Source organism: Nerophis lumbriciformis, linkage group LG03 (assembly GCF_033978685.3).
Source record: "Nerophis lumbriciformis linkage group LG03, RoL_Nlum_v2.1, whole genome shotgun sequence".
Taxonomy (NCBI): Eukaryota; Metazoa; Chordata; class Actinopteri; order Syngnathiformes; family Syngnathidae; genus Nerophis; species Nerophis lumbriciformis.
This window is the reverse complement of record NC_084550.2, coordinates 18632501-18648918: the sequence shown is the minus strand read 5'-3', so window position 1 is coordinate 18648918 and position 16418 is coordinate 18632501. Positions and strand designations below refer to the sequence as shown.

Below are 16418 nucleotides of genomic sequence, written 5' to 3'. Positions count from 1 at the left end.
CCGTTTTTGTTGTCTTTAATGTTAATAAGGATACAATGTTATACAGAGGTGTACTTATAACAATTTGAATGTATTAATTATTGAGATTATCTAATTTTATTTTCCAGGTTTAAATGGTTTAATTCGATCACAAAATGTTTATAGTTTAAATAACAATTAGGTTTTTTTTATTTCAGTCAAATTGGTGCACTTTAAATCTTTAAAAATCTATTAAAAAAAACAATGTATATAAAATGATGCTTTGTTGTAAGTTAATCTTTATTTCTTCCTTTTTTGTTGTCTTTAATGTTAATAAGGATACAATGTTATGCAGAGGTGTACTTATAACAATTTGAATTGATGCATTTTATTAGTAGATTTTTAAAAACTAAAATGTGAAAAAAATATGGTAAGTTGCAATAATTTTACGTCAAAATGTAGTGTATATTACTGTAAATGAAAAAACAGTACTGCTGTTTTTATGGTTAAAAAAAAAGACAGCTCAGTTGCCAGAATTTGACTGTAAAATGTGCATTCGTTTTTCTACTGTAAATAAAACAAATTAAATTTTACAGTAAAATTTTGGCACCTGAGCTGCCAGTTTTTTTTTGTTTTTACCGCAAATCAACAAGTGTAGATTTTTCGGTGTATTACTGTAAATGCCAAAACAGCACCACAGTTTATTATAGTAATATTTACAGAAAAATGCTATAAAAACCACAGTACATTTCACAATTTATTATTTATTTATTTTTACTTTACATCGCACAATTTGATGGATAACTTGCTTTGAAATCATTATTATTAGTATTTCTTTCTTTCTTTTTTTTTAAAAAATGGTTTGAATGTTTAATCATATAATTTTGCATAATAAGACAATATTTAAGTTAACATAATTTGCCATTATATGGAGTCCTTTTTTTTTTCTTTCTCCCAAAATAGAAAGAAATAATACATTTAGTAAGAAAAGTTACAGTACTTTATTGATGCATATTATTTCCAGGCTTATAAGGGCCAGATAAAATGAAGTGGCGGGCCACATCTGGCCCCCGGGCCTTGAGTTTGACACCGGTGCTCTAAAATATTGTTTAAAAAAAAAAAAAAGGTTTAACACAGAAAATGCATTTTTTTCACTCTGACAAATGTGTCTTTAATAACTTACTCATTAAATAATTAAATCAATAATTGATGAAATGTTAAAATGCAATAATACATTAACGACACATTTATTAGCATGTGTGTTAAATTCTAATTTTAATTAAAAAAAATTATATTTCTTTATTTATTACACTTTGTCCTATTTGGCTGTCCACAGCAAAGCTACGGTTTCATCGTACTTCTGTTGTGTTTTTTCCCGTATTGCATGTGTTTTGGTGGTCGGCCACCGTAGAAATACGATGATAATAATATAATAAAAGGATTACAAACATCGGCACATGCAGATGTTTTACCTTCAGGTAATGCACGGCTTTCTCAATACTCCAGTTGTGGTTCTGCAGTGCAGTTCGGCACTCTTCTATCGTCACGCCGTGGACCACCCCCTGAACCTGAGTCACACAACAACCCGCTTAAATCAATCACAGGAAATCGGATGTACAATCCATCCATAACGTCACACACTTTATAAGAAGGGGCGTCAAACTCGGTGGGCCACACTACAGTTATTGCCGCTCGTAACTGCCAAACCGTATAAATATATAATCACTCCATAGTATTGGTCCTTGATATATATATATATATATATATATATATATATATATATATATATATATATATATATATATATATATATATATACACACACATATATATATATATATATATATATATATACATATATATATATATATATATATATATATACATATATACACATATATACATACGTATGTACATACGAAACCTATATATGTATATATATATATATACACGTATTTATATATTATTATATTAAATATTATTTATATATATATATACACATATATACATATATATATATATACTTATATATGTATGTATACTTATATATATATGTATATATATATATATATATATATATATACATACACATACATAAATACGTATGTACATACGAAATCTATATATGTATATATATACACGTATTTATATATTATTATATTAAATATTATTTATATATATATATATATATATATATACATACACAGTATATAAATATATATATATAAAAATATAAATATATATACATATACAGTATATATGTATATAAATATATATATATAAATATATATATATATATACATATACAGTATATATGTATATAAATATATATATATATAAATATACGTATGTACGTACGAAACCTATATATGTGTATATATATATACACGTATTTATATATTATTATATTATATATTATTTATATATATATATATATATATATATATATATATATATATATATACACTTATATATGTATATATATATATATATATATACAGTATATAAATATATATATATTCCCGTCTGAATGAGCTAGTCCCGGACACTATGGTCTCCTTGGATGGATTCTCGCTAATCCGCGCGGACCGGACTTTGGCCGATAGCTATTGGGCAGAAACTGTGCCGCTGAAGTGGTAGTTATTTTATCAGCTTTGTGCTTTTTTTAATGTCTTTCATGTCCTTCGTGTTCTTTGATCTCGCCCTCTTGTTTTTATGTGATTTTACCTTATTTAACTCGTGGGCCGTAGTTTGGACACCCCCTGTCCTAAAGGATATGCATTTCATGTACTGGCATATTCAATTTAAACGTTTAACATAAAACTTGAATATTGTTACCTCTTTGACTCTGTCTGCCGAGTTTCCTAATCCGTCTGTCGTGGGACAGGTTGTTGTCAAAGCCTCTGCACAGATACCAGAGAGACTAACTGATGCCTTCATTCCTGTCCGTGGTCCAAGACCGTTGTTATTGTCCGAGGAATAATTCGCCTTCAGATCGCCCAGCGGAACAATCCCTTGTCCTGCATGCACCTGCGACGTCTGGCTGCTGAGCACCATGGGTCGAACAGTCGCGGTGTTAGCTTGTCGTACGTGTTTGTCATCCACACTGTTGCCAGTCAAGCTCTCAGCCTCCCTGAAGAAGCGATCGTATCGGTCAAGGTAAGGCGGCCTCTCTGGCAGAAGGTAATAATGTGTGTTACTGACTTTACGTCCATCACGGACTATGGGCAGGATGCAGGGGCCTTTGTGAACCACCCCCTTCCCCTGTGCTTGGATCACTTTGGGTGCGGCATACTTGGGATCGGAGGCAAAGCTGTGCGTGGTAGGCATGAATTTACTCGGCGAGGTTGAGAGGAAGGAGCTGTAGGCGTGTGTGGAGGGGCAAGTGGTAACTTGCGTGGGTATGGGGCTGACAGAGTAGACTCTCTGCTGTGGGGAGCCCACTACCAGGCCTATGGGGCTGGGAGTCCTAGACAACGGTTCCCTGGGAGGGATCTGCGGTGGCCGACCGCGTCCTGAGCTGGAAATGTCTTCATTGGCGTCGGCCGGGGTCGGGGACAGAGAGAGGTCCCTCGACCAACGAGCTGATGAGTAGTCACCCTTTTTAATTGGGCGCGGGGGAATAGGGACGCGAGGCGGGATCTGGGGTTTGTCCTCAGAGGAGGAGAGGTGTCCGTGGTAGTGGGGGGTCTGCAGACACATCGGCACATTGAGCCTCTTCATGCACTCTTGCTGCAGTTCCTGGAATATTTCTGCAGACTGGCAGAATGAGGTAGTGAGGCCCTGGCTGTGCTTGCTGGGCAGGAAGAGGTTGTCCTCCAAGGCTTGCTTTTCTAGGACCGGGGAGACGTTGGCTTCAGGAACGTGGACATCCCTCTGGTCTTCATCAAGATGCTGTCCCATGCTGTTGATGGAACTCACCTTTGTGGACAAAGAAGATTTACATTTGCATAGGCACTGAAACTTGCTAATAACTAATAACTGGAACTAAAACTTCACACATACAGTAAATTCGAGTGACCTATACACACACCTCACACACATGGACATGGATCCACGCCACAGGATGCACCAAGTTAAAGCTAAAGTTAAAGTTCCACTGATAGTCACACACACTAGGTGTGGTGGAATTACCCTCTGCATTTGACCCGTCCCCTTGTTCCACCCCCTGGGAGGTGAGGGGAGCAGTGAGAAGCAGCGGCGGCGGTGCTCGGGAATCATTTTTGTAGAGATTAGGTCAATTAGAGATCAGGGAGAGATTAGGACAATGTTGGTTCATTTTCTTGGTCATCTCAGAAGTGTTTAGGAAACAGACCCCAGCCCTAATTTGACATGTCCATTTAAAAGCTGCAAGTCCTTAGGGACTGAGCCACTGCGTCGCATTATTGTCAATATTGAACATTTCCCAGCTTTGACATGGAGAAACTGCATTAGGGGACCTATGGTGACTTTAATACACATTTAAAACACTTCCACACGCAATGTGTTTTATGTTGCACGATTGCGCCAAGTAAAATTCCTAGTTTGTGAACCCGTTCTCAAACAATGGCAATAAAAACTCTTCTGATTCTGATTCTAATATCATCAAAAGGTTCAGAAAATCTTACGGAGCGTAGATGGTGAAATCCCTAAATTCCTTGCAATAGCTCGTTGAGAAATGTTGTTCTTAAACTGTTCGGCAATTTGCTCACGCGTTTGTTCACAAAGTGGAGGTGGTGGTTCAGAGAATCTGGAGAAATCACTGCACGTAAGCGGCAATGTCCGTGGGTTCCATCCCCTCAGGCGGTACTGCATCAAAAAGCGATATCAGTGTGTAAAGGATATCACCACATGGGCTCAGGAACACTTCAGAAAACCACTGTCAGTAACTACAGTTTGTCGCCACATCTGTAAAAAGTGCAAGTTAAAACTCTACTATGCAAAGCGAAAGCCATTTATCAACAACACCCAGAAAAGCCGCCGGTCTTGCTGGGCCCGAGCTCATCTAAGATGGACTGATGCAACGTGGACCCCAAAACAGTTTAGTTCAACATCCCTGTTCTTTACCTTGTCTTAAGTTTCTTTAAACTAAGCTCCTCCCCCTTTAGCTAATAGCTTTACTTCATGTTCCATTAAGTACCTCCACCTCGCTGACGTCACAACATAGCCAGACTGCCAATCAGGGGCATCCAAATCTGTGCAATTTAGCGCCAAAATGCATGAACCTTACGACTTGACGCTTGTATTTAACATTTGTAAGTCAGAAAAAAGGGAAAAATCTAGTGTTGTCCCGACACCAATATTTTGGTACCGGTACCAAAACAATTTCGATACTTTTCGGTACTTTTCTAAATAAAGGGGACCACAAAAAATGGCATTATTGGTTTTATTTTAACAAAAAATCTTTGGATACATTAAACATATGTTTCTTATTGCAACATTGTCCTTAAATAAAATAGTGACCATACTACACAACTTGTCTTTTAGTACTAAGTAAGCAAACATCTATACATTTTCTACCGCATTTCCCTTTGGAGTCGCGGGGGGCGCTGAAGCCTATCTCAGCTACAATCGGGCGGAAGGCGGGGTACACCCTGGACAAGTCGCCACCTCATCGCAGGGCCAACACAGATAGACAGACAACATTCACACTCACATTCACACACTAGGGACCATTTAGTGTTGACAATCAACCTATCCCCAGGTGCATGTCTTTGGAGGTGGGAGGAAGCCGGAGTTAAGTAAGCAAACAAAAGCTCCTAATTTAGTCTCCTGACTAAATTATATATATAAGTGTATATATATATATAATAAATCATAGAGTTTAACTATGCCCCCTTGTGGTCTGTGCCGTCTACTCCCCCCTGTACATAACACTTTTAGTAGTAAGTAAGCAAACAAAGGCTCCTAATTTGTCTGCTGACGTATGCAGTAACATATTGTCTCATTTATCATTCTATTATTTTGTCAAAATTATTAAGGACAAGCGGTAGAAAATTAATTATTAATCTACTTGTTCATTTACTGTTAACATCTGCTTACTTTCTCTTTCAACATGTTCTATCTACACTTCTGTTTAAATGTAATAATCACTTACTCTTCTGTTGTTTGGATGCTTTACATTAGTTTTGGATGATACCACAAATTTGGGTATCAATCCGATACCAAGTACCGTATTTTTCGGAGTATAAGTCGCACCGGAGTATAAGTCGCAGCTGCCGAAAATGCATAATAAAGAAGGAAAAAAACATATATAAATCGCACTGGAGCCCGGCCAAACTATGAAAAAAACTGCGACTTATAGTCGGAAAAATACGGTAAGTTGTTTTTTGACAGAAAAGCCATAAAACATTTATTTATATTTGTATTACTTTATATCAACTTGAAGTTGATATAGAGATTTACTGTACCGGTAAGCGTTAAATAATTAAAAAACAAAAATTACTAAATACTGCATATTTCAGTTTTACTATAAAAAAAACTACCGTATTTTTCGGAGTATAAGTCGCACCGGAGTATAAGTCGCACCTGCCGAAAACGCATAATAAAAAATAAAAAAAACATATATAAGTCGCACTGGAGCCCGGCCAAACTATGAAAAAAACTGCGACTTATAGTCCGAAAAATACGGTGAGTTGTTTTTTGACAGAAAAGCCATAAAACATTTATTTATATTTTTATTACTTTATATCAACTTGAAGTTGATATAGAGATTTACTGTAAGCGTTAAATAATAAATTAAAAAAAATTACTAAATACTGCATATTTCAGTTTTACTATAAAAAAAACTACCGTATTTTTCGGAGTATAAGTCGCACCGGAGTATAAGTCGCACCTGCCGAAAATGCATAATAATAAAAAAACAAAAACATATATAAGTCGCACTGGAGCCCGGCCAAACTATGAAAAAAACTGCGACTTATAGTCCGAAAAATACTGTAAGTTGTTTTTTGACAGAAAAGCCATAAAACATTTATTTATATTTGTATTACTTTATATCAACTTGAAGTTGATATAGAGATTTACTGTAAGCGTTAAATAATTTAAAAAAAATAATTACTAAATACTATAAATATAAATCGGACTGGAGCCCGGCCATACTATGAAAAAACTGCGACTTATAGTCCGAAAAATACGGTAGTTATAGTATCATACATTGGTCATATTCAAAGTCCTCCAGGGACATATTTCCTGAGTTTATAAACATAATATACATAAACAAATTTAAAAAACGGAAAAAGATGTTGTGATGCCAAAAAATATCGACGTAATCATAGTATCAACTAGATACGCTCCTGTACTTGGTATCATTACCGTGGATGTTAGGTGTAGATCCACCAATGGCGTTTGTTTACATTGAGACGCGGGTGTAGTGAAGGGGATGGCAGGGGGGGTGGCGGACTGGTACTTTTCAGAGGCAGTATAGTACCGAATATGATTCATTAGTATCGCGGTACTATACTAATACCGGTATACCGTACAACCCTAGAAAAATCATCATAGGTTCCCTTTAAAACTTGGATCCAAACAAGTCTACATCTACTTCAGTGACACATTGTTGTATAAAATGTGGTACCATGTCCTACCGCACCTCCATGTCGTCTTCATCTTGGGCAACGTCGTCGTAGGCCGGGGGCGGGGGCAAGGGCCGGGCGTCCCAGTCCACGACGGGCGTGGGGTGGAGAGGACGGGGTAACGACTTGCACGGGCTCTGCGGCGGCGTCCGGTCCAAGAGGTTCTCTGCATCCAAAGCCAGCTTTGCGAGACAGGGGATCGGGACTTCGACCACGGGCGACGGGGATGGCGTGGATGGGGCGAACTCCTCCCCGAAGTCGATAAGGGACACCTCGCCGCCGGGGTGGTGGTTCTTGTCGTTCCCATGTTTGGAAGAGGAGACCCACGCCGTCGGTCGAAGTTTGAGGCCGGCTTTCCGAAGTGACAGCCTCTTCAGTCCCGCAGATGTCAAGTCCTCATCCTCATTCACTGGATCATAAGAAGGCTCTAGAGAGGAACACACACATACAGTCATGGTCAAAAGTTTACATATACTTTTAAAGAACATAATGTCATGGCTGTCTTGAGTTTCCAATCATTTCTACAACTTTCTTTTATGAATTTGATATGGGTCAACTGAAAATGTGAGCAAATCTGCTGGGTCAAAAGTGTTACGGCGAGGTTGCTGTTTGCTGCGAGGTTCGTTCCCCCGGGATGCAAACGGACGACTCTGGACCGGACTTGCAGGTAGGAACATGATTTATTCCTCGAAAATCCAATCGCCGATCGCACTGGAAGCTAAGGCTACCACTTAGCATAGAATAGAGACAGTCAATACTCACGTAACTTGTTGCATAAGCAAACAAAGAAGCCAGAACGAGTGTGGCGAGAGAGGTGAATAAATAGCTCTCTGATTAGTGGTCGACTGCAACGTTCCCTCTAAGGTGCGAGCCTGCGCAATTGCGCACTGCTCAAGCGTCCTCTGCGCACAGCAAATATATGCTGCGCACCAAATCAAATCCCATCTAAATTCTAAACAAAATAAACAGATAATTTATTCTGTGTAATTTTGCAATGCAACTCTGAGTGACAGTGACAACAAGCGGCCCTAACGGTGTTCGTCAACACCGTTCAATTGAACACCGTTCAATTATTGTAATGTCTATCGAGATGCTTCGAGTACAGGAATTATATCAATCACTTTATTGAGCAAAACTGTTTATTTTCGGCCATAACCACACCAAAAACATGAGTAATTAAAGCTGCAAGCAGCGATGGACGGGACCGACTTTGACGGCACATAAAATCCAAACCGGAGCAGTAATTAAAACTCTTTCATCAACTTTTAATCAGAAGGGTTAAATCTCTCTCCTGTGCTAGTTTGAAGCCGACACGACAAACGCGCTCAGAGGAGATAATGTTTTAAAAAAGGTGACTGTTTTGACCCAACTTTTATTTTGAAGGGGGAATTGCAAACTTCCTGTTGATTTTTGCTTTGGGGTTGTCAATATATGAAATGTAAGTCTAAGTAAGACCTACATAGAGGTTTTTCTACGACATTCCTACTGGAAGTTACAGGCAGTTTTGTCTGTGTTTTCTTCCTAGGAGCAGTTTTGTCTGTGTTTTATTCCTAGGGGGTGCTAGAGCGCAATTTTGGGTTTTGGGATCTGTTTTTGTTTTTATAAGATCGCAATTTTCGCCAGTCCTGATGTGTGTGTCCAGTTTGGTGAGTTTTGAAGCATGTTAAGGGGGTCAAATTACAGCTCAAAGAGGCAAAGGTGACAGTTTTTACTAAACATTTGTTTTGAAGGGGGAATTGCCAACTTCCTGTTGATTTTTGCTGAAGGATGTCAGTGTATGAAATCTAGGTCTAAGTGAGACCTACATAGAGATTTTTGTTTCATGTCTCTACTACATTCCTACTAGAAGTTACAGGCAATTGTGTGTGTGTTTTCTTCCTAAGGGGCGCTAGAGCGCAATTTTGGGTTTTGGGATTTGTTTTTTTTTTGAGATCGCAATTTTCGCCAGTCCTGATGTGTGTCCAGTTTGGTGAGTTTTGAAGCATGTTAAGGGGGTCAAATTACAGCTCAAAGAGGCAAAGCTGACTGTTTTTACTAAACTTTTGTTTTGAAGGGGGAATTGCCAACTTCCTGTTGATATTTGCTGAAGGATGTCAGTGTATGAAATCTAGGTCTAAGTGAGACCTACATAGAGGTTTTTGCTTCATGTCTCTACTACATTACTACTGGAAGTTACAGGCAGTTGTGTGTGTGTTTTCTTCCTAAGGGGCGCTTGAGCGCAATTTTGGGTTTTGGGATTTGTTTTTGTTTTTATGAGATCGCAATTTTCGCCAGTCCTGATGTGTGTGTCCAGTTTGGTGAGTTTTGAAGCATGTTAAGGGGGTCAAATTACAGCTCAAAGAGGCAAAGGTGACTGTTTTTACTAAACATTTGTTTTGAAGGGGGAATTGCCAACTTCCTGTTGATTTTTGCTGAAGGATGTCAGTGTATGAAATCTAGGTCTAAGTGAGACCTACATAGAGGTTTTTGCTTCATGTCTCTACTACATTTCTACTGGAAGTTACAGGCAGTTGTGTGTGTGTGTTTTCTTCCTAAGGGGCGCTCGAGCGCAATTTTGGGTTTTGGGATTTAATTTTTTTTTTTTTTTTATGAGATCGCAATTTTTGCCAGTCTTGATGTGTGTGTCCAGTTTGGTGAGTTTTGAAGCATGTTAAGGGGGTCAAATTACAGCTCAAAGAGGCAAAGATGACTGTTTTTACTAAACATTTGTTTTGAAGGGGGAATTGCCAACTTCCTGTTGATTTTTGCTGAAGGATGTCAGTGTATGAAATCTAGGTCTAAGTGAGACCTACATAGAGGTTTTTGCTTCATGTCTCTACTACATTCCTACTGGAAGTTACAGGCAGTTGTGTGTGTGTTTTCTTCCTAAGGGGCGCACGAGCGCAATTTTGGGTTTTGGGATTTTTTTTTATTTTTATGAGATCGCAATTTTCGCCAGTCCTGATGTGTGTCCAGTTTGGTGAGTTTTGAAGCATGTTAAGGGGGTCAAATTACAGCTCAAAGAGGCAAAGGTGACTGTTTTTACTAAACATTTGTTTTGAAGGGGGAATTGCCAACTTCCTGTTGATTTTTGCTGAAGGATGTCAGTGTATGAAATCTAGGTTTAAGTGAGACCTACATAGAGGTTTTTGCTTCATGTCTTTACTACATTCCTACTGGAAGTTACAGGCAGTTGTGTGTGTGTTTTCTTCCTAAGGGGCGCTCGAGTGCAATTTTGGGTTTTGGGATTTTTTTTAATTTTTTTTATGAGATCGCAATTTTCGCCATTCCTGATGTGTGTCCAGTTTGGTGAGTTTTGAAGCATGTTAAGGGGGTCAAATTACAGCTCAAAGAGGCAAAGGTGACTGTTTTTACTAAACATTTGTTTTGAAGGGGGAATTGCCAACTTCCTGTTGATTTTTGCTGAAGGATGTCAGTGTATGAAATCTAGGTCTAAGTGAGACCTACATAGAGATTTTTGTTTCATGTCTCTACTACATTCCTAATGGAAGTTACAGGCAGTTTTGTGTGTGTGTTTTCTTCCTAGGGGGCGCTAGAGTGCAATTTTGGGTTTTGGGATTTGTTTTTTGTTTTTTATGAGATCGCAATTTTTGCCAGTCCTGATGTGTGTGTCCAGTTTGGTGAGTTTTGAAGCATGTTAAGGGGGTCAAATTACAGCTCAAAGAGGCAAAAGTGACTGTTTTTACTAAACATTTGTTTTGAAGGGGGAATTGCCAACTTCCTGTTGATTTTTGCTGAAGGATGTCAGTGTATGAAATCTAGGTCTAAGTGAGACCTACATAGGAGGTTTTTGTTTCATGTCCTTACTACATTCCTACTGGAAGTTACAGGCAGTTGTGTGTGTGTGTTTTCTTCCTAAGGGGCGTTCGAGCGCAATTTTGGGTTTTGGGATTTTTAAAAAAAATTTTATGAGATCGCAATTTTCGCCAGTCCTGATGTGTGTGACCAGTTTGGTGAGTTTTGAAGCATGTTAAGGGGGTCAAATTACAGCTCAAAGAGGCAAAGGTGACTGTTTTCAATAAGCATTTGTTTTGAAGGGGGAATTGCCAACTTCCTGTTGATTTTTGCTGTAGGATGTCAGTGTATGAAATCTCGGTATAAGTGAGACCTACATAGAGGTTTTTGTTTCATGTCTCTACTACATTCCTAATGGAAGTTACAGGCAGTTTTGTGTGTGTTTTCTTCCTAGGGGGCGCTAGAGCGCAATTTTGGGTTTTGTTTTTTGTTTTTTATGAGATCGCAAATTTTGCCAGTCTTGATGTGTGTGTCCAGTTTGGTGAGTTTTGAAGCATGTTAAGGGGGTCAAATTACAGCTCAAAGAGGCAAAAGTGACTGTTTTTACTAAACATTTGTTTTGAAGGGGGAATTGCCAACTTCCTGTTGATTTTTGCTGAAGGATGTCAGTGTATGAAATCTAGGTCTAAGTGAGACCTACATAGGAGGTTTTTGTTTCATGTCTCTACTACATTCCTACTGGAAGTTACAGGCAGTTTTGTGTGTGTTTTCTTCCTAAGGGGCGCTCGAGCGCAATTTTAGGTTTTGGGATTTTTTTATTTTTTTTATGAGATCACAATTTTCGCCAGTCTTGATGTGTGTGTCCAGTTTGGTGAGTTTTGAAGCATGTTAAGGGGGTCAAATTACAGCTCAAAGAGGCAAAGGTGACTGTTTTTACTAAACATTTGTTTTGAAGGGGGAATTGCCAACTTCCTGTTGATTTTTGCTGAAGGATGTCAGTGTATGAAATCTAGGTCTAAGTGAGACCTACATAGGAGGTTTTTGTTTCATGTCTCTACTACATTCCTACTAGAAGTTACAGGCAGTTTTGTGTGTGTTTTCTTCCTAGGGGGCGCTAGAGCGCAATTTTGAATTTTGGGGTTTGGTTTTTTGATTAGATCGCAATTTTGCCAGTCCTGATGTGTGTGTCAAATTTGGTGAATTTTGAAGCATGTTAAGGGGGTCAAATTACAGCTCAAAGAGGCGGCGGTATAATAATAATAATAAAACCTTCGAAATACAATAGGGTCCTCTGTCCCAAAGGGACATTCAGTCCCTAAAAAACTCCTCTCTCGAAAAACTAGTCATTTTCTGCCGTACAAACCAGGCCAAAACCCACTTGTCATCTTTCACCAACACGCATAGCACTAAGCCACTGGTGCGTTTATGGCTACGCAAAACGTCGGACAACTCAAACACCACACAAAGTTACACTATAACTCCTCAGTCATATGTCTGCTTAGGGGTGTGGGAAAAAATCGATTCGAATTCGAATCGCGATTCTCACGCTGTGCGATTCAGAATCGATTCTCATTTTTAAAAAAATCGATTTTTATTTTTTATTTTTTATTTTATTAATCAATCCAACAAAACAATACACAGCAATACCATAACAATGCAACACTCAGAACTGCAATAAACAGAGCAATTGAGAGGAGACACAAACACGACACAGAACAAACCAAAAGTAGTGAAACAAAAATGAATATTATCAATAACAGTATCAATATTAGTAACAATTTCAACATAGCAGTGATTAAAAATCCCTCATTGACATTATCATTAAACATTTATAAAAAATAAAAATAAATGAATGTCACAGTGGCTTACACTTGCATCGCATCTCAAAAGCTTGACAACACACTGTGTCCAATATTTTCACAAAGATAAAATAAGTCATATTTTTGGTTCATTTAATAGTTAAAACAAATTTACATTATTGCAATCAGTCATGTGAGTGTTATTATAAAAGATTGCTTTGAGACAGGTGTGCTGCGGGTATTGCCACGTGTGATGTTGCTCACATGTGCTCCACTTAGGGAGTTTTTGTGTTTGCTCACACACATGAACAATTAGAGGGAACATTGGTCGACTGCGGGTGAGCGTGCCGACCACTAACCAGAGGCAGGTGAACCCAATTAATCCCCATAGAAACCAAAACAAACCCAGAGGAACTAAGGGAGTCCAAAAAAAATAACAGAACATAACCAAAACATGATCCGGGCCACGGATCATGACACAAAAGTATACATACAGCAATGTTAATATTTGCTTACATGTCCCTTGGCAAGTTTCACTGCAATAAGGCGCTTTTGGTAGCCATCCACAAGCTTCTGCTTGAATGTTTGACCACTCCTCTTGACAAAATTGGAGATAATGTTTCCTCTTGACAAAATTGGAGATGTTTTAAAAAAGGTGACTGTTTTGACCCAACTTTTATTTTGAAGGGGGAATTGCAAACTTCCTGTTGATTTTTGCTGGGGGTTTTGCTCTTGACAAAATTGGAGATAATGTTTTAAAAAAGGTGACTGTTTGGACCCAACTTTTATTTTGAAGGGGGAATTGCAAACTTCCTGTTGATTTTTGCTGGGGGTTTTGCTCTTGACAAAATTGGAGATAATGTTTTAAAAAAGGTGACTGTTTTGACCCAACTTTTATTTTGAAGGGGGAATTGCAAACTTCCTGTTGATTTTTGCTGGGGTTTTTTGCTCTTGACAAAATTGGAGATAATGTTTTAAAAACGGTGACTGTTTTGACCCAACTTTTATTTTGAAGGGGGAATTGCAAACTTCCGGTTGATTTTTGCTGGGGGTTTTGCTCTTGACAAAATTGGAGATAATGTTTTAAAAAAGGTGACTGTTTTGACCCAACTTTTATTTTGAAGGGGGAATTGCAAACTTCCTGTTGATTTTTGCTGGGGGTTGTCAATATATGAAATGTAAGTCTAAGTGAGACCTACATAGAGGTTTTTGTTTCATGTCGCTACGACATTCCTACTGGAAGTTACAGGCAGTTTTGTCTGTGTTTTCTTCCTAGGAGCAGTTTTGTCTGTGTTTTATTCTTAGGGGGCACTAGAGCACAATTTTGGTAGCCATCCACAAGCTTCTGCTTGAATTTTTGACCACTCCTCTTGACAAAATTGGAGATAATGTTTCCTCTTGACAAAATTGGAGATAATGTTTTAAAAAAGGTGACTGTTTTGACCCAACTTTTATTTTGAAGGGGAAATTGCAAACTTCCTGTTGATTTTTGCTGGGGGTTTTGCTCTTGACAAAATTGGAGATAATGTTTTAAAAAAGGTGACCGTTTTGACCCAACTTTTATTTTGAAGGGGGAATTGCAAACTTCCTGTTGATTTTTGCTGGGGGTTTTGCTCTTGACAAAATTGGAGATAATGTTTTAAAAAAGGTGACTGTTTTGACCCAACTTTTATTTTGAAGGGGGAATTGCAAACTTCCTGTTGATTTCTGCTGGGGGTTTTGCTCTTGACAAAATTGGAGATAATGTTTTAAAAAAGGTGACTGTTTTGACCCAACTTTTATTTTGAAGGGGGAATTGCAAACTTCCTGTTTATTTTTGCTGGGGGTTGTCAATATATGAAATGTAAGTCTAAGTGAGACCTACATAGAGGTTTTTGTTTCATGTCTCTACGACATTCCTACTGGAAGTTACAGGCAGTTTTGTCTGTGTTTTCTTCCTAGGAGCAGTTTTGTCTGTGTTTTATTCCGAGGGGGCGCTAGAGCGCAATTTTGGTAGCCATCCACAAGCTTCTGCTTGGATTTTTGACCACTCCTCTTGACAAAATTGGTGCAAGTTCAGCTAAATGTGTTGGTTTTCTGACATGGACTTGTTTCTTCAGCATTGTCCACACGTTTAAGTCAGGACTTTGGGAAGGCCATTCTAAAACCTTCATTCTAGCCTGATTCCTTTACCACTTTTGACGAGTGTTTTGGGGCCATTGTCCTGTTGGAACACCCAACTGCGCCCAAGACCCAACCTCCGGGCTGATGATTTCAGGTTGTCCTGAAGAATTTGGATCCTTTTTCTTTGTCCAATTTACTCTCTGTAAAGCACCAGTTCCATTGGCAGCAAAACAGGCCCAGAGCATAATACTACCACCACCATGCTTGACGGTAGGTTTGGTGTTTCTGGGATTAAAAGCCTCACCTTTTCTCCTCCAAACATATTGCTGGGTGTTGTGGCCAAACAGCTCATTTTTTGTTTCATCTGACCACAGAACTTTCCTCCAGAAGGTCTTATCTTTGTCCATGTGATGTCAGATGAAACAAAAATGTAGTTGTTTGGCCACAATACCCAGCAATATGTTTGGTGCAGATGATGTGGTCCTGATGGCTTCATCTGGCCAGGATCTTCAGCTCTCACTGGATCAGTTCGCAGCCGAGTGTGAAGCGACTGGCATGAGAATCAGCACCTCCAAGTCCGAGTCCATGGTTCTCGCCCGGAAAAGGGTGTAGTGCCATCTCCGGGTTGGGGAGGAGATCTTGCCCCAATGGAGGAGTTCAAGTACCTCGGAGTCTTGTTCACGAGTGAGGGAAGAGTGGATCGGGAGATCGACAGGCGGATCGGTGCGGTGTCTTCAGTAATGCGGACGCTGTATCGATCCGTTGTGGTGCAGAAGGAGCTGAGCCGGAAGGCAAAGTTCTCAATTTACCGGTCGATCTACGTTCCCATCCTCACCTATGGTCATGAGCTTTGGGTTATGACCGAAAAGACAAGATCACGGGTACAAGTGGCCGAAATGAGTTTCCTCCGCCGGGTGGCGGGGCTCTCCCTTAGAGATAGGGTGAGAAGCTCTGCCATCCGGGGGGAGCTCAAAGTAAAGCCTCCACATGGAGAGGAGCCAGATGAGGTGGTTCGGGCATCTAGTCAGGATGCCACCCGAACGCCTCCCTAGGGAGGTGTTTAGGGCACGTCCGACCGGTAGGAGGCCACGGGGAAGACCCAGGACACGTTGGGAAGACTATGTCTCCCGGCTGGCCTGGGAACGCCTCGGGATCCCCCGGGAGGAGCTGGACGAAGTGGCTGGGGAGAGGGAAGTCTGGGCCTCCCTGCTTAGGCTGCTGCCCCCGCGACCCGACCTCAGATAAGCGGAAGAAGATGGATGGATGGATG

The 16418-nt window shown here is 39.4% G+C and overlaps 1 protein-coding gene across 4 annotated transcripts in view; it reads right to left on the bottom strand.

Annotated features, from left to right (window-relative positions):
• Nucleotides 1-16418, bottom strand: part of tnk2b (tyrosine kinase, non-receptor, 2b) — a 117572-nt gene that overhangs the window by 12155 nt on the left and 88999 nt on the right. For 2 of the 4 annotated variants that reach the window (XM_061934807.2, XM_072912758.1), the window contains exons 14-16: nucleotides 7529-7938; nucleotides 2797-3879; nucleotides 1431-1526 (exon numbers count right to left, since the gene is read on the bottom strand). In XM_061934807.2, the coding sequence (XP_061790791.1) occupies nucleotides 1431-1526; nucleotides 2797-3879; nucleotides 7529-7938 (1589 nt within the window). Of the gene's footprint in view, nucleotides 1-1430; nucleotides 1527-2796; nucleotides 3880-7528; nucleotides 7939-16418 lie in introns of those variants that run through there. The other 2 variants (XM_061934855.1, XM_061934847.2) reach the window with 2 other exon arrangements.